This window comes from Pristiophorus japonicus, unplaced genomic scaffold (assembly GCF_044704955.1).
Source record: "Pristiophorus japonicus isolate sPriJap1 unplaced genomic scaffold, sPriJap1.hap1 HAP1_SCAFFOLD_350, whole genome shotgun sequence".
NCBI classification, from domain to species: Eukaryota; Metazoa; Chordata; class Chondrichthyes; family Pristiophoridae; genus Pristiophorus; species Pristiophorus japonicus.
Window position 1 is genome coordinate 39,083 of NW_027253325.1, and position 18,092 is coordinate 57,174.

Sequence of the window (18,092 nt, forward strand, 5' to 3'; positions counted from 1 at the left end):
ATCCCCTCCAGCCCCTACACACCTCCCTATCTCTGTAACCCCCTCCAGCCCCTACACCCCTCGCTATCTCTGTAACCTCCTCCAGCCCCTACACCCCTCCCTATCTCTGTAATCTCCTCCAGCCCCTACACCCCTCCCTATCTCTGTAATCTCCTCCAGCCGCTACACCCCTCCCTATCTCTGTAACCTCCTCCAGCGCCTACACCCCTCCCTATCCCTGTAACCTCCTCCAGCCCCTACACCCCTCCCTATCTCTGTAATCTCCTCCAGCCCCTACACCCCTCCCTATCTCTGTAACCTCCTCCAGCGCCTACACCCCTCCCTATCTCTGTAACCTCCTGCAGCCCCTACACCCCTCCCTATCTCTGTAACCTCCTCCAGCCCCTACACCCCTCCCTATCTCTGTAACCTCCTCCAGCCCCCTACACCCCTCCCTATCTCTGTAACCTCCTCCAGCCCCAACACCCCTCCCTATCTCTGTAACCTCCTCCAGCCCCAACACCCCTCCCTATCTCTGTAACCCCCTCCAGCCCCCTACACCCCTCCCTATCTCTGTAACCTCCTCCAGCACCTACACTCCTCCCTATCTCTGTAACCCCCTCCAGCCCCTACACCCCTCCCTATCTCTGTAACCCCCTCCAGCCCCTACACCCCTCCCTATCTCTGTAACCTCCTCCAGCCCCTTTCTTTTTTCTCTCCTTGTCCCCAATGGCAGTCGGTTATTATCCCGCCATTGACAACCGATCGCAACTAATGTTTTTCGAACTCCGGCCATTGCCATTTGAATTTGCGCCCAGCGCCAATTTCGTCTCTCGAATCTCTCATGCCTTCCCCCCCGCCCCCACGACCTCCACCGACCTTCCCTTCTGTTCCCTGACCCCTGCACTGGTTTAAGAATCTGTGACATCTCCAACCTTCGCCAGTTCTGACCAAGGGTCGTTGACCCGAAACGTCAACTCTGCCTCCCTCTCCCTCCACGGATGCTGCCCCGACCCGCGGAGATTTCCAGCGCGCGAGCTGTTTGGAACCTCACCTGGAACTTGTTGGTAGAGTTGAAGGGAATCTCGCAGACCTTGTGGAAGCGGTTGCGGTAATCGGGGACATTGCCGATGGTGAGCTCGGTGAATTTCAGCAGGGCCGTCTCGGAGGCATCGCCGATAACGGTTCTCTGCGCGCAAAAGTGCGTGGGATAAGAAACAAAGACCGGACCTCCCCAAGCGCCTCAAACTACTTATTGAGAGTGTGGTCCCTGTTGTAATGTGGGAAACGGCAATTTGCGCACAGCAAGCTCCCACACACAGCCCTGTGATAATGACCCAGATCGTCTGTTTTAGTGATGTTGGTTGAGGGATAAATATTGGCCCCAGGACACCGGGGAGAACTCCCCCTGCTCTTCTTCCAAATAGTGGCCCCGGGGTCTTTTACATCCACCTGAGAGGGCAGATGGGGCCTCGGTTTAATGTCTCATCCCAAAGACGGCACCTCCGACAGTGCGGCTCTCCCTCAGTACTGCCCCTCCGACAGTACGGCGCTCCCTCAGTACCGCCCCTCCGACAGTACGGCGCTCCCTCAATACTGCCCCTCCGACAGTGCGGCACTCCCTCAGTACTGCCCCTCCGACAGTGGGGTGCTCCCTCAGTACTGCCCCTCCGACAGTGCGGCGCTCCCTCAGTACTGCCCCTCCGACAGTGCGGCACTCCCTCAGTACTGCCCCTCCGACAGTGCGGCACTCCCTCAGTACTGCCCCTCCGACAGTGCGGCGCTCCCTCAGTACTGCCCCTCCAACATTGCGGTGCTCCCTCAGTACTGCCCCTCCGACAGTGGGGTGCTCCCTCAGTACTGCCCCTCCGACAGTGCGGCGCTCCCTCAGTACTGCCCCTCCGACAGTGTGGCGCTCCCTCAGTACTGCCCCTCAGACAGTGTGGCGCTCCCTCAGTACTGCCCCTCCGACAGTGCGGTGCTCCCTCAGTACTGCCCCTCCGACAGTGCGGTGCTCCCTCAGTACTCGAGAGGGCAGACGGGTATTGTCTTATGAGGAAAGGTTGAGGAGGTTGGGCCTCTACTCATTGGAATTCAGGAGAATGAGAGGTGATCTTATGGAAACGTATCAGATTATGAGGGGGCTCGACAAGGTGGATGCAGAGAGGATGTTTCCACTGATGGGGGAGACTAGAACTAGGGGGCATGGTCTTAGAATAAGGGGCCGCCCATTTAAAACTGAGATGAGGAGGAATTTCTTCTCTCAGAGGGTTGTAAATCTGTGGAATTCTCTGCCTCAGAGAGCTGTGGAAGCCGGGACATTGAATATATTTAAGACAGAGATAGACAGTTTCTTAACCGATAAGGGGATAAGGGGGCGGGCAGGGAAGTGGAGCTGAGTCCATGATCGGATCAGCCATGGTCGTATTAAATGGCGGAGCAGGCTCGAGGGGCCGAATGGCCCACTCCTGCTCCTGTTTCTCATGTTCTTACCTTCGGGATGGGAATGCCGTCCTGGTTGGGTTTGAAGATGGCGCGGTTACACAGTGTTGCAACCCGTGACAAAGCCCGCCACGTGTCCGATGTCTGGTCAAAGCTGTGGCCTGCAAAAAAATAACACGGCCCAAATTTAGCATTAAAGACCGACCTCCCATCTCCACCACACCTCTCACCTCCCCGCCCTCCCCACCCCCCAGGTCGTCCCAAAACACCTCACAACCAATCAAACACTCCTTGAAGTGCGCTCACTGTTGTATTGTGGGAAACGCCAATTTGCGCACAGCAAGATCCCACACACAACGATGTGATAATGACCCGGATCGTCTGTGTTAGTGATGTTGGTTGAGGGATAAATATTGGCCCCAGGACACCGGGGAGAACTCCCCCTGCTCTTCTTCCAAATAGTGCCCCCGGGATCTTTTACATCCACCCGAGAGGGCAGACGGGGCCTCGGTTTAACGTCTTAACAAGTGACAGCATCTCCGACAGTGCGGTGCTCCCTCAGTACTGCCCCTCCGACAGTGCGGTGCTCCCTCAGTACTGCCCCTCCGACAGCGCAGTGCGGCACTCCCTCAGTACTGCCCCTCCGACAGTGCGGCGCTCCCTCAGTACCGCCCCTCCCACAGTGCGGCGCTCCCTCAGTACTGCCCCTCCCACAGTGCGGCGCTCCCTCAGTACCGCCCCTCCCACAGTGCGGCACTCCCTCAGTACTGCCCCTCCGACAGTACGGTGCTCCCTCAGTACCGCCCCTCCGACAGTGCGGCGCTCCCTCAGTACTGCCCCTCCGACAGTGCGGCGCTCCCTCAGTACCGCCCCTCCGACAGTGCGGCGCTCCCTCAGTACCGCCCCTCCGACAGTGCGGCGCTCCCTCAGTACTGTCCCTCCGACAGTGCGGTGCTCCCTCAGTACTGCCCCTCCGACAGTGCGGCGCTCCCTCAGTACTGCCCCTCCGACAGTGCGGCACTCCCTCAGTACTGCCCCTCCGACAGTGCGGCGCTCCCTCAGTACTGACCCTCCGACAGTGCGGCGCTCCCCCAGTACTGCCCCTCCGACAGTGCGGCACTCCCTCAGTACTGCCCCTCCGACAGCGCAGTGCGGCGCTCCCTCAGTACTGCCCCTCCGACAGTGCGGCACTCCCTCAGTACTGCCCCTCCGACAGCGCAGTGCGGCGCTCCCTCAGTACTGCCCCTCCGACAGTGCGGCACTCCCTCAGTACCGCCCCTCCGACAGTGCGGCACTCCCTCAGTACTGCCCCTCCGACAGTGCGGCGCTCCCTCAGTACTGCCCCTCCGACAGTGCGGCGCTCCCTCAGTACTGCCCCTCTGACAGTGCGGCACTCCCTCAGTACCGCCCCTCCGACAGTGCAGCACTCCCTCAGTACTTGTCAGGGGGAGTATCGGACCTGCGATTATGGGGTACGTGTGTTTGGAGTGGGGGCTGGAACCTACAACCTTCTGACTCAGAGGCGAGAGAGAGAGAGCTAAACCCAGTGATCATTGGAGTGGAGACAGAGTGATGGTCACGAAAGTGGGAACTGAAGGTAGTCAATTAACTTGATGTAAAATGGTCCAGATTAAAGGGCGTATAAGTACTAAGGGGTTCTGAGCAATCAGGAGTTACATAAGAACATCAGAAATAGGAGCAGGAGTGGGCCATTCGGCCCCTCGAGCCTGCTCCGCCATTTAATACGATCATGGCTGATCCCATCATGGACTCAGCTCCACTTCCCTGCCCGCCCCCTTATCCCCTTATCGGTTAAGAAACTGTCTATCTCTGTCTTAAATATATTCAATGTCCCGGCTTCCACAGCTCTCTGAGGCAGAGAATTCCACAGATTTACAACCCTCTGAGAGAAGAAATTCCTCCTCATCTCAGTTTTAAATGGGCGGCCCCTTATTCTAAGACCATGCCCCCTAGTTCTAGTCTCCCCCATCAGTGGGAACATCCTCTCTGCATCCACCTTGTCGAGCCCCCTCATAATCTGATACGTTTCGATAAGATCACCTCTCATTCTTCTGAATTCCAATGAGTAGAGGCCCAACCTCCTCAACCTTTCCTCATAAGTCAACCCCCTCATCCCCGGAATCAACCGAGTGAACCTTCTCTGAACTGCCTCCAAAGCAAGTATATCCTTTCGTAAATATGGAGACCAAAACTGCACGCAGTACTCCAGGTGTGGCCTCACCAATACCCTGTATAACTGGAGCAAGACTTCCCTGCTTTTATACTCCATCCCCTTTGCAGTAAGTTGTTCTGTCCTACAGTATGGATTGTAATATTGACCGACTATGTACAGCCCGCTGACGTATGTAACGCACGCTCACACACTCGCTTACATTGGGTTAAGAACAGGTTCGCAGCAATGCCTGATGGTTAAGGAGCCATCCGTTGGGTTAACCTTCGAACAGACTCGTGGGAGCGTACGTATTCAGTGCTGAACAAGGTCACAAATGTTTGGCAACATCGATTGTGATCAGCGTCTGAATCTCTTGCGAAACTGGGACATTGTGACTGAAGTTCTCTTGGGAACAGGATAAGAAAGCAGGTGTTTTGCAAACAAGATAGCAAACGCTGGGAAGCAAGGTTACCCTGTATTTGTAAGGTTGCGAGTCTTCAGGAAAAAAAAAACCCCGCAGACCATGAACTAATACAACTGGGCAACGAAGGACACCCTGTGAACAGGGGGAAGATCTGACTTCATGCAGAACAATGGAGTGTGACATGAAGCTCGGAACGGGATTAACCAGGATGGGGAAGGAGACTTTGGTGACGTTGAGTCTGTCACGACAAAGGACTCCCCACCTCACAAGGCGCAAATATTTGGGCTGACAGCATTTCAGCACATGCAAGTACGCATCTTTTGCATGCAAGTTCACCCTCGTTGCCAAAACAGTTCAACAGATCGTTAAATCGAGTCTCGTCGCAGTGGGAAGCTTATTCAAGCCCGGGATATATACAAGCAAGGAAAACAGGAAGGAAAATGGGAAGACAGCTAAACAGATGCAGGAGGTAGGGACGTAAGGAACAGGCTTTGCAGAACATAAGAACATAAGAATTAGGAACAGGAGTAGGCCATCTAGCCCCTCGAGCCAGCTCCGCCATTCAACAAGATCATGGCTGATCTGGCCGTGGACTCAGCTCCACTTACCCACCCGCTCCCCGTAACCCTTAATTCCCTTATTGGTTAAAAATCTATCTATCTGTGACTTGAATACATTCAATGAGCTAGCCTCAACTGCTTCCCTGGGCAGAGAATTCCACAGATTCACAACCATCTGGCAAAATAAATTCCTTCTCAACTCGGTTTTAAATTGGCTCCTCCGTATTTTGAGGCTGTGCCCCCTAGTTCTAGTCTCCCCGACCAGTGGAAACAACCTCTCTGTCTCTATCTTGTCTATCCCTTTCATTATTTTAAATGTTTCTATAAGATCACCCCTCATCCTTCTGAACTCCAACGAGTAAAGACCCAGTCTACTCAATCTATCATCATAAGGTAACCCACTCATCTCCGGAATCAGCCGAGTGAATCGTCTCTGTACCCCCTCCAAAGCTAGTATATCCTTCCTTAAGTAAGGTGACTAAAACTGCACGCAGTACTCCAGGTGCGGCCTCACCAATACCCTGTACAGTTGCAGCAGGACCTCCCTGCTTTTGTACTCCATCCCTCTCGCAATGAAGGCCAACATCCCATTCGCCTTCCTGATTACCTCCTGCACCTGCAAACTAACTTTTTGGGATTCATGCACAAGGACCCCCAGGTCCCTCTGCACCACAGCATGTTGTAATTTCTCCCCATTCAAATAATATTCCCTTTTACTGTTTTTTTTCCCCAAGGTGGATGACCTCACATTTTCCGACATTGTATTCCATTTGCCAAACCTTAGCCCATTCGCTTAACCTATCCAAATCTCTTTGCAGCCTCTCTGTGTCCTCTACACAACCCGCTTTCCCACTAATCTTTGTGTCATCTGCAAATGTTGTTACACTACACTCTGTCCCCTCTTCCAGGTCATCTATGTATATTGTAAACAGAACGGACTACAAGCCAGAATTGGCGATTGTATGTCTTCAGTCGATTTCTCTCAGCAGTCTAGTCCTGTAGTTTATAGTTGGGGTTTTTGTGTCGTGATAAAATGGACACTGGGTTAAGGCTAAAATTTTGCGTCACGTGTTGTCCTTTCTCCCCCTATAAGTCCCGCGGTCGAAGGATCAGAGTGGGGGAAAAAATAAACTCCCTGCATCACACGTCATGAGGAACTGAGACAAAGTTTACACCACTCAATAACATATTCCGGGAGGGTGACGTGTGATGGGAGGTGGGGGCAGAGCACCAATCAGAGCCAGTCTGACAGGGGTCAACGAATCAATGTAACTCCGCTGATGGCAGTCGGCCAATCGGTGGTTTTGTGAGAAGTGTATAACTGTCATTGCAAACTGTTTGTTCTGGGAAGTGTTCATCGGGAAACTTCCCCTGTATGCTCGAATAAAAACCGCTGAAACCAAAGTTTCCGTCTGAGTGATTCCGTGGTCGCTATACGAGAGAGGGCAAAGGGCAGGTGACAGATTGGTAAAGGGGAGGTGCAACGAGACCTGGGTGTCATGGTACATCAGTCATTGAAGGTTGGCATGCAGGTACAGCAGGCGGTGAAGAAGGCAAATGGTATGTTGGCCTTCATAGCGAGAGGATTTGAGTGCAGGAGCAGGGAGGTCTTACTGCAGTTGTACAGGGCCTTGGTGAGACCACACCTGGAATATTGTGTTCAGTTTTGGTCTCCTAATCTGAGGAAGGACATTCTTACTATTGAGGGAGTGCAGCGAAGGTTCACCAGACTGATTCCTTGGGATGGCAGGAGTGACATATGAAGAAAGACTGGATCGACTAGGCTTATATTCACTGGAGTTTAGAAGAATGAGAGGGGATCTCATAGAAACATATAAAATTCTGACGGGACTGGACAGGTTAGATGCGGGAAGAATGTTCCCGATGTTGGGGAAGTCCAGAACCAGGGGTCACAGTCTAAGGGTAAGGGGTAAGCCATTTAGGACCGAGATGAGGAGAAACTTCTTCACCCAGAGAATTGTGAACCTGTGGAATTCTCTACCGCAGAGAGTTGTTGAGGCCAGTTCGTTAGATATATTCAAAAGGGAGTTAGATGTGGCCCTTACGGCTAAAGGGATCAAGGGGTATGGAGAGGAAGCAGGAATGGGGTACTGAGGGAATGATCAGTCATGATCATATTGAATGGTGGTGCAGGCTCGAAGGGCCGAATGGCCTACTCCTGCACCTATTTTCTATGTTTCTATGATTCCTTGGGTCAGAAAGGCCAACTTAAGGAAGATAAATCTTCCTCATACCGCAACTCGAAGGGTTCCAGTTAGTTGCTGTTTCGAGGCGCTGCTCCCCAGCCCCACCCCTTACCTGATTGGTCCTCCGTAGTGTCTGCGGAGTGGATGTAATTGTCGAACCACAGATGCGAGACGGTCATCCGATTCTGGGTCAAGGTCCCGGTCTTATCGGAACAGATCACCGAGGTCGACCCAAGCGTCTCGACAGCCTCCAGATTTTTCACCACACAGTTCTTGCGAGCCAAGCGCTTAGCGGTAAGGGAGAGGCAAACCTGTACACGGGGTTAGATACAGAGTAAAGCTCCCTCTACACTGTCCCATCAAACACTCCCAGGGCAGGTACAGGGGGTTAGATACAGAGTAAAGCTCCCTCTACACTGTCCCATCAAACACTCCCAGGTCAGGTACAGGGGGTTAGATACAGAGTAAAGCTCCCTCTACACTGTCCCATCAAACAGTCCCAGGGTAGGTACAGTATGGGTTAGATACAGAGTAAAGCTCCCTATACACTGTCCCATCAAACACTCCCAGGGCAGGTACAGGGGGTGAGATACAGAGTAAAACTCCCTCTACACTGTCCCATCAAACACTCCCAGGGCAGGTACAGGGGGTTAGATACAGAGTAAAGCTCCCCCTACACTGTCCCATCAAACATTCCCAGGGCAGGTACAGGGGGTTAGATACAGAGTAAAGCTCCCTCTACACTGTCCCATCAAACACTCCCAGGGCAGGTACAGGGGGTTAGATACAGAGTAAAGCTCCCTCTACACTGTCCCATCAAACACTCCCAGGGCAGGTACAGGGGGTTAGATACAGAGTAAAGCTCCCTCTACACTGTCCCATCAAACACTCCCAGGGCAGGTACAGGAGGTTAGATACAGAGTAAAGCTCCCTCTACACTGTCCCATCAAACACTCCCAGGGCAGGTACAGGGGGTTAGATACAGAGTAAAGCTCCCTCTACACTGTCCCATCAAAACTCCCGGGGCAGGTACAGGGGGTTAGATACAGAGTAAAGCTCCCTCTACACTGTCCCATCAAACACACCCAGGGCAGGTACAGCACAGGGTTAGATACAGAGTAAAGCTCCCTCTACACTGTCCCATCAAACACTCCCAGGGCAGGTACAGGGGGTTAGATACAGAGTAAAGCTCCCTCTACACTGTCCCATCAAACACTCCCAGGGCAGGTACAGGGGGTTAGATACAGAGTAAAGCTCCCTCTACACTGTCCCATCAAACACTCCCAGGGCAGGTACAGGGGGTTAGATACAGAGTAAAGCTCCCTCTACACTGTCCCATCAAACACTCCCAGGGCAGGGACAGGGGGTTAGATACAGAGTAAAGCTCCCTCTACACTGTCCCATCAAACACTCCCAGGGCAGGTACAGGCGGTTAGATACAGAGTAAAGCTCCCTCTACACTGTCCCATCAAACACTCCCAGGGCAGGTACAGGGGTTAGATACAGAGTAAAGCTCCCTCTACACTGTCCCATCAAACACTCCCAGGGCAGGTACAGGGGGTTAGATACAGAGTAAAGCTCCCTCTACACTGTCCCATCAAACACTCCCAGTGCAGGTACAGGGGGTAAGATAAAGAGTAAAGCTCCCTCTACACTGTCCCATCAAACACTCTCAGGGCAGGTACAGGGGGTTAGATACAGAGTAAAGCTCCCTCTACACTGTCCCATCAAACATTCCCAGGGCAGGTACAGGGGGTTAGATACAGAGTAAAGCTCCCTCTACACTGTCCCATCAAACACTCCCAGTGCAGGTACAGGGGGTTAGATACAGAGTAAAGCTCCCTCTACACTGTCCCATCAAACACTCCCAGGGCAGGTACAGGGGGTTAGATACAGAGTAAAGCTCCCTCTACACTGTCCCATCAAACACTCCCAGTGCAGGTACAGGGGGTTAGATACAGAGTAAAGCTCCCTCTACAATGTCCCATCAAACACTCCCAGGGCAGGTACAGGGGGTTAGATACAGAGTAAAGCTCCCTCTACACTGTCCCATCAAACACTCCCAGGGCAGGTACAGGGGTTAGATATAGAGTAAAGCTCCCTCCACACTGTCCCATCAAACACTCCCAGAGCAGGTACATGGGGTTAGATACAGAGTAAAGCTCCCTCTACACTGTCCCATCAAACACTCCCAGGGCAGGTACAGGGGGTTAGATACAGAGTAAAGCTCCCTCTACACTGTCCCATCAAACACTCCCAGGGCAGGTACAGCATGGGGTTAGATACAGAGTAAAGCTCCCTCTACACTGTCCCATCAAACACTCCCAGGGCAGGTACAGGGGGTTAGATACAGAGTAAAGCTCCCTCTACACTGTCCCATCAAACAGTCCCAGGGCAGGTACAGCATGGGGTTAGATACAGAGTAAAGCTCCCTCTACACTGTCCCATCAAACCATCCCAGGGCAGGTACAGGGGGTTAGATACAGAGTAAAGCTCCCTCTACACTGTCCCATCAAACACTCCCAGGGCAGGTACAGGGGGTTAGATACAGAGTAAAGCTCCCTCTACACTGTCCCATCAAACACTCCCAGGGCAGGTACAGGGGGTTAGATACAGAGTAAAGCTCCCACTACACTGTCCCATCAAACACTCCCAGGGCAGGTACAGTATGGGGTTAGATACAGACTAAAGCTTCCTCTACACTGTCCCATCAAACACTCCCAGGGCAGGTGCAGCATGTGGTTAGATACAGAGAAAAGCTCCCTCTACACTGTCCCATCAAACACTCCCAGGGCAGGTACAGGGGGTTAGATACAGAGTAAAGCTCCCTCTACACTGTCCCATCAAACACTCCCAGGGCAGGTATAGCACGGGGTTAGATACAGAGTAAAGCTCCCTCTATACTGTCCCATCAAATACTCCCAGGGCAGGTAGAGGGAGTTAGATGCAGAGTAAAGCTCCCTCTACACTGTCCCATCAAACACTCCCAGAGCAGGTACAGGGAGTTAGATACAGAGTAAAGCTCCCTCTACACTGTCCCATCAAACACTCCCGGGGCAGGTACAGGGAGTTAGATACAGAGTAAAGCTCCCTCTACACTGTCCCATCAAACACTCCCAGGGCAGGTACAGGGGGTTAGATACAGAGTAAAGCTCCCTCTACACTGTCCCATCAAACACTCCCAGGGCAGGTACAGGGGGTTAGATACAGAGTAAAACTCCCTCGACACTGTCCCATCAAACACTCCCAGGGCAGGTACAGCACGGGGTTAGATACAGAGTAAAGCTCCCTCTACACTGTCCCATCAAACACTCCCAGTGCAGGTACAGGGGGTAAGATAAAGAGTAAAGCTCCCTCTACACTGTCCCATCAAACACTCTCAGGGCAGGTACAGGGGGTTAGATACAGAGTAAAGCTCCCTCTACACTGTCCCATCAAACATTCTCAGGGCAGGTACAGGGGGTTAGATACAGAGTAAAGCTCCCTCTACACTGTCCCATCAAACACTCCCAGTGCAGGTACAGGGGGTTAGATACAGAGTAAAGCTCCCTCTACACTGTCCCATCAAACACTCCCAGGGCAGGTACAGGGGGTTAGATACAGAGTAAAGCTCCCTCTACACTGTCCCATCAAACACTCCCAGTGCAGGTACAGGGGGTTAGATACAGAGTAAAGCTCCCTCTACAATGTCCCATCAAACACTCCCAGGGCAGGTACAGGGGGTTAGATACAGAGTAAAGCTCCCTCTACACTGTCCCATCAAACACTCCCAGGTCAGGTACAGGGGGTTAGATACAGAGTAAAGCTCCCTCTGCACTGTCCCATCAAACATTCCCAGGGCAGGTACAGCACGGGGTTAGATACAGAGTAAAGCACCCTCTACACTGTCCCATCAAACAGTCCCAGGGCAGGTACAGGGGGTTAGATACAGAGTAAAGCTCCCTCTACACTGTCCCATCAAACACTCCCAGGGCAGGTACAGGGGGTTAGATACAGAGTAAAACTCCCTCTACACTGTCCCATCAAACACTCCCAGGGCAGGTACAGGGGGTTAGATATAGAGTAAAGCTCCCTCCACACTGTCCCATCAAACACTCCCAGAGCAGGTACATGGGGTTAGATACAGAGTAAAGCTCCCTCTACACTGTCCCATCAAACACTCCCAGGGCAGGTACAGGGGGTTAGATACAGAGTAAAGCTCCCTCTACACTGTCCCATCAAACACTCCCAGGGCAGGTACAGCATGGGGTTAGATACAGAGTAAAGCTCCCTCTACACTGTCCCATCAAACACTCCCAGGGCAGGTACAGGGGGTTAGATACAGAGTAAAGCTCCCTCTACACTGTCCCATCAAACAGTCCCAGGGCAGGTACAGCATGGGGTTAGATACAGAGTAAAGCTCCCTCTACACTGTCCCATCAAACCATCCCAGGGCAGGTACAGGGGGTTAGATACAGAGTAAAGCTCCCTCTACACTGTCCCATCAAACACTCCCAGGGCAGGTACAGGGGGTTAGATACAGAGTAAAGCTCCCTCTACACTGTCCCATCAAACACTCCCAGTGCAGGTACAGGGGGTTAGATACAGAGTAAAGCTCCCTCTACAATGTCCCATCAAACACTCCCAGGGCAGGTACAGGGGGTTAGATACAGAGTAAAGCTCCCTCTACACTGTCCCATCAAACACTCCCAGGTCAGGTACAGGGGGTTAGATACAGAGTAAAGCTCCCTCTACACTGTCCCATCAAACATTCCCAGGGCAGGTACAGCACGGGGTTAGATACAGAGTAAAGCACCCTCTACACTGTCCCATCAAACAGTCCCAGGGCAGGTACAGGGGGTTAGATACAGAGTAAAGCTCCCTCTACACTGTCCCATCAAACACTCCCAGGGCAGGTACAGGGGGTTAGATACAGAGTAAAACTCCCTCTACACTGTCCCATCAAACACTCCCAGGGCAGGTACAGGGGGTTAGATATAGAGTAAAGCTCCCTCCACACTGTCCCATCAAACACTCCCAGAGCAGGTACATGGGGTTAGATACAGAGTAAAGCTCCCTCTACACTGTCCCATCAAACACTCCCAGGGCAGGTACAGGGGGTTAGATACAGAGTAAAGCTCCCTCTACACTGTCCCATCAAACACTCCCAGGGCAGGTACAGCATGGGGTTAGATACAGAGTAAAGCTCCCTCTACACTGTCCCATCAAACACTCCCAGGGCAGGTACAGGGGGTTAGATACAGAGTAAAGCTCCCTCTACACTGTCCCATCAAACAGTCCCAGGGCAGGTACAGCATGGGGTTAGATACAGAGTAAAGCTCCCTCTACACTGTCCCATCAAACCATCCCAGGGCAGGTACAGGGGGTTAGATACAGAGTAAAGCTCCCTCTACACTGTCCCATCAAACACTCCCAGGGCAGGTACAGGGGGTTAGATACAGAGTAAAGCTCCCTCTACACTGTCCCATCAAACACTCCCAGGGCAGGTATAGCACGGGGTTAGATACAGAGTAAAGCTCCCTCTATACTGTCCCATCAAATACTCCCAGGGCAGGTAGAGGGAGTTAGATGCAGAGTAAAGCTCCCTCTACACTGTCCCATCAAACACTCCCAGAGCAGGTACAGGGAGTTAGATACAGAGTAAAGCTCCCTCTACACTGTCCCATCAAACACTCCCGGGGCAGGTACAGGGAGTTAGATACAGAGTAAAGCTCCCTCTACACTGTTCCATCAAACACTCCCAGAGCAGGTACAGGGGGTTAGATACAGAGTAAAGCTCCCTCTACACTGTCCCATCAAACACTCCCAGGGCAGGTACAGGGGGTTAGATACAGAGTAAAGCTCCCTCTACACTGTCCCATCAAACACTCCCAGGGCAGGTACAGCACGGGGTTAGATACAGAGTAAAGCTCCCTCTACACTGTCCCATCAAACACTCCCAGGGCAGGTACAGGGGGTTAGATACAGAGTAAAACTCCCTCTACACTGTCCCATCAAACACTCCCAGGGCAGGTACAGGGCGTTAGATACAGAGTAAAGCTCCCTCTACACTGTCCCATCAAACACTCCCAGGGCAGGTACAGGGGGTTAGATACAGAGTAAAGCTCCCTCTACACTGTCCCATCAAACACTCCCAGGGCAGGTACAGCACGGGGTTAGATACAGAGTAAAGCTCCCTCTACACTGTCCCATCAAACACTTCCAGGGCAGGTACAGGGGGTTAGATACAGAGTAAAGCTCCCTCTACACTGTCCCATCACACACTCCCAGGGCAGGTACAGGGGGTTAGATACAGAGTAAAGTTCCCTCTACACTGTCCCATCAAACACTCCCAGGGCAGGTACAGGGGGTTAGATACAGAGTAAAGCTCCCTCGACACTGTCCCATCAAACACTCCCAGGGCAGGTACAGCACGGGGTTAGATACAGAGTAAAGCTCCCTCTACACTGTTCCATCAAACACTCCCAGGGCAGCTACAGGGGGTTAGATACAGAGTAAAACTCCCTCTACACTGTCCCATCAAACACTCCCAGGGCAGGTACAGGGCGTTAGATACAGAGTAAAGCTCCCTCTACACTGTCCCATCAAACACTCCCAGGGCAGGTACAGGGGGTTAGATACAGAGTAAAGCTCCCTCTACACTGTCCCATCAAACACTCCCAGGGCAGGTACAGCACGGGGTTAGATACAGAGTAAAGCTCCCTCTACACTGTCCCATCAAACACTTCCAGGGCAGGTACAGGGGGTTAGATACAGAGTAAAGCTCCCTCTACACTGTCCCATCACACACTCCCAGGGCAGGTACAGTGGGTTAGATACAGAGTAAAGCTCCCTCTACACTGTCCCATCAAACACTCCCAGGGCAGGTACAGGGGGTTAGATACAGAGTAAAACTCCCTCTACACTGTCCCATCAAACACTCCCAGGGCAGGTACAGGGCGTTAGATACAGAGTAAAGCTCCCTCTACACTGTCCCATCAAACACTCCCAGGGCAGGTACAGGGGGTTAGATACAGAGTAAAGCTCCCTCTACACTGTCCCATCAAACACTCCCAGGGCAGGTACAGCACGGGGTTAGATACAGAGTAAAGCTCCCTCTACACTGTCCCATCAAACACTTCCAGGGCAGGTACAGGGGGTTAGATACAGAGTAAAGCTCCCTCTACACTGTCCCATCACACACTCCCAGGGCAGGTACAGTGGGTTAGATACAGAGTAAAGCTCCCTCTGCACTGTCCCATCAAACACTCCCAGGGCAGGTACAGGGGGTTAGATACAGAGTAAAGCTCCCTCTACACTGTCCCATCAAACACTTCCAGGGCAGGTACAGGGGGTTAGATACAGAGTAAAGTTCCCTCTACACTGTCCCATCAAACACTCCCAGGGCAGGTACAGGGGGTTAGATACAGAGTAAAGCTCCCTCTACACTGTCCCATCAAACACTCCCAGGGCAGGTACACGGGGTTAGATACAGAGTAAAGCTCCCTCTACACTGTCCCATCAAACACTCCCAGGGCAGGTACAGGGGGTTAGATACAGAGTAAAGCTCCCTCTACACTGTCCCATCAAACACTCACAGGGCAGGTACAGGGGGTTAGATACAGAGTAAAGCTCCCTCTACACTGTCCCATCAAACACTCCCAGGACAGGTACAGGGGGTTAGATACAGAGTAAAGCTCCCTCTACACTGTCCCATCAAACACTCCCAGGGCAGGTACACGGGGTTAGATACAGAGTAAAGCTCCCTCTACACTGTCCCATCAAACACTCCCAGGACAGGTACAGGGGGTTAGATACAGAGTAAAGCTCCCTCTACACTGTCCCATCAAACACTCCCAGGGCAGGTACACGGGGTTAGATACAGAGTAAAGCTCCCTCTACACTGTCCCATCAAACACTCCCAGGGCAGGTACAGGGGGTTAGATACAGAGTAAAGCTCCCTCTACACTGTCCCATCAAACACTCCCAGGGCAGGTACAGGGGGTTAGATACAGAGTAAAGCTCCCTCGACTCTCACCGTCACGGTCGCTAGGAGACCCTCGGGGACGTAAGCCACCACGATGGCCATGAAGAAGATCATTGCGTCCAGGAACTGGTAGCCGATCACCATGGCAACGCAGAAGAAGGTGCCTCCGAAGAAGATGGCCAGTCCGGCGATGATGTCGACAAAGTGCTCGATCTCGATGGCAATCGGTGTCTTCTCGTTGCCCACGCCGGACGCCAGGCTCGCAATCCGTCCGATGATGGTGCGGTCTCCCGTGTTAATGATTATCCCCGTGGCATTGCCTGGGGCCGGAGAGAGAGAGTGTGAGAGGGAGGGAGAGAGAGAGGGAGAGAGAGAGAGACAGAGAGAGACAGAGACAGAGCGAGAGGGAGAGAGAGAGAGAAGGGGTGGGGGGGAGGGAGAGGGAGTGGGTGGGAGAGAGAGAGAGAGAGAGAGACAGAGTGAGAGGGAGAGAGGGAGAGAGGGAGGGAGAGGGAGAGGAGGGAGAGGGAGTGGGTGGGAGAGAGAGACAGACAGAGACAGAGAGAGAGAGGGAGAGAGAGGGAGAGGGAGAGAGAGAGAGAGAGAGAGAGGGACAAAGAGAGAGAGAGAGAGGGACAGAGAGAGAGAGAGAGGGAGACAGAGAGGGAGACAGAGAGAGGGAGAGTGTGAGAGAGAGAGAGGAGAGAGGGAGAGAGAGAGAGGGGGAGGGAGAGAGAGAGATGGACAGAGAGAGGGAGAGGGACAGAGAGAGGGAGAGAGAGAGGGACAGAGAGAGACACAGAAAGAGAGGGAGAGAGAGAGAGAGGGAGAGGGAAGAGGGAGGGGGAGGGAGGGGGAGAGTGTGAGAGAGAGAGAAAGAGAGTGTGAGAGAGAGAGAGAGAGAGTGTGTGTGAGGGAGAGAGAGGGAGAGGGAGAGAGGGAGAGGGAGGGGGGAGAGGGAGAGAGAGAGAGAGGGAGAGAAGGAGAGGGAGAGAGGGAGAGAGAGAGACACAGAGAGAGAGGGAGAGAGAGGGAGAGAAAGAGAGAGAGAGGGGAGAGGGAGAGAGAGAGAGGGGGAAACAGAGAGTGTGAGAGAAGACAGAGAGAGAGTGTGAGAGGGAGAGGGAGAGGGAGAGAGAGTGTGAGAGGGAGAGGGAGAGAGAGAGACGGAGAGAGAAAGAGAGAGAGTGTGAGACAGAGAGGGAAGGAGAGAGAGAGAGAGAGAGACAGGGAGAGAGACAGAGAGAGTGTGAGAGGGGGGAGTGTGGGAGGGGGGAGTGTGGGAGGGAGGGGAGGGGTGAGGGTCTGTCTTACCTTCCAGGCAGGTGGTGGAGAAGAAGGCGATGTTCTTGGTCTCCAGCGGGTTGGCGTGTGTACACTCGGGGCCTTTCGACTGAGGCTCTGACTCCCCGGTCAGTGAGGAGTTATCCACCTGGGCACACAGAGCAGTGAGGGAGGGACCCCCAGGGTCTGCCCGCGAAGCCCCTTAACCCCCAACCCCCGTACCCCCATAATATGAACCCCATTAACCCAAACCCCCGAACCAACATAACCTGAACGCCTTATCCTGAACACCCTTATCATGTAACCCCTTAATCTGAACCCCGTATCCCAAGCCCCTTAATCCGAACCCCCTTACCCCGAACCCCCTTAACCCGAGCCCCCTTACCCCGAACCCCCTTAACCCGAGCCCCCTTATCCCAAACCCCCTGAACCCGAGCCCCCTTATCCCAAACCCCCTGAACCCGAGCCCCCTTATCCCAAACCCCTTACCCCGAACCCCTTTATCCTGAACCCCGTTATCCAGAACTCCCTTAATCTGAACCCCTTAATGTAAACCCCCTTCTCCTCATCCCCACCCGGCCCCTGCCCGAGAGTGGGGAATGTGCCCCCCATATCCATGGCCCTCTCCCGCTCCTTGTGAACCCCGATCCCACCCCTCCCGGGATTCTCCCCGTGACCCCAAGTCTGCCCCACCCCCCCTCCTCCTCCCTCTCGCTCCCCCGCCTCACCCCTCCTCCCCCCTCCTCCTCCCTCTCGCCCCGCTCCTCCCCTCACCCTCCTCCCTCTTGCCCCCCCCTCCTCACCCCCTCGTCCCCCCTCCTCCCCCCCTCCTCCCTCTCGCCCCCCCTCCTCACCCCCTCGCCCTGCTCCTCCCTCGCCCCCCTCCTCCCCTCACCCTCCTCCTCCCTTCACCCTCCTCCTCCCCTCGCCCCCCCCTCCCTCACCCCCTCGTCCCCCCTCCTCCCCCCTCCTCCTCCCTCTCGCCCCCCTCCTCACCCCCTCGCCCTGCTCCTCCCCTCGCCCCCCTCCTCCCCTCACCCTCCTCCTCCCTTCACCC

At 53.7% G+C, this 18,092-nt stretch overlaps 1 protein-coding gene across 1 annotated transcript in view; it reads right to left on the reverse strand.

The window, feature by feature from the left end:
- Positions 1 to 18,092, reverse strand: part of LOC139250208 (potassium-transporting ATPase alpha chain 1) — a 60,581-nt gene that overhangs the window by 34,197 nt on the left and 8,292 nt on the right. The window contains exons 6-10 of the mRNA XM_070872703.1: positions 17,066 to 17,183; positions 15,803 to 16,071; positions 7,898 to 8,096; positions 2,473 to 2,582; positions 1,034 to 1,168 (exon numbers count right to left, since the gene is read on the reverse strand). Of these exons, the coding sequence (XP_070728804.1) occupies positions 1,034 to 1,168; positions 2,473 to 2,582; positions 7,898 to 8,096; positions 15,803 to 16,071; positions 17,066 to 17,183 (831 nt within the window). The remainder of the gene's footprint in view (positions 1 to 1,033; positions 1,169 to 2,472; positions 2,583 to 7,897; positions 8,097 to 15,802; positions 16,072 to 17,065; positions 17,184 to 18,092) is intronic.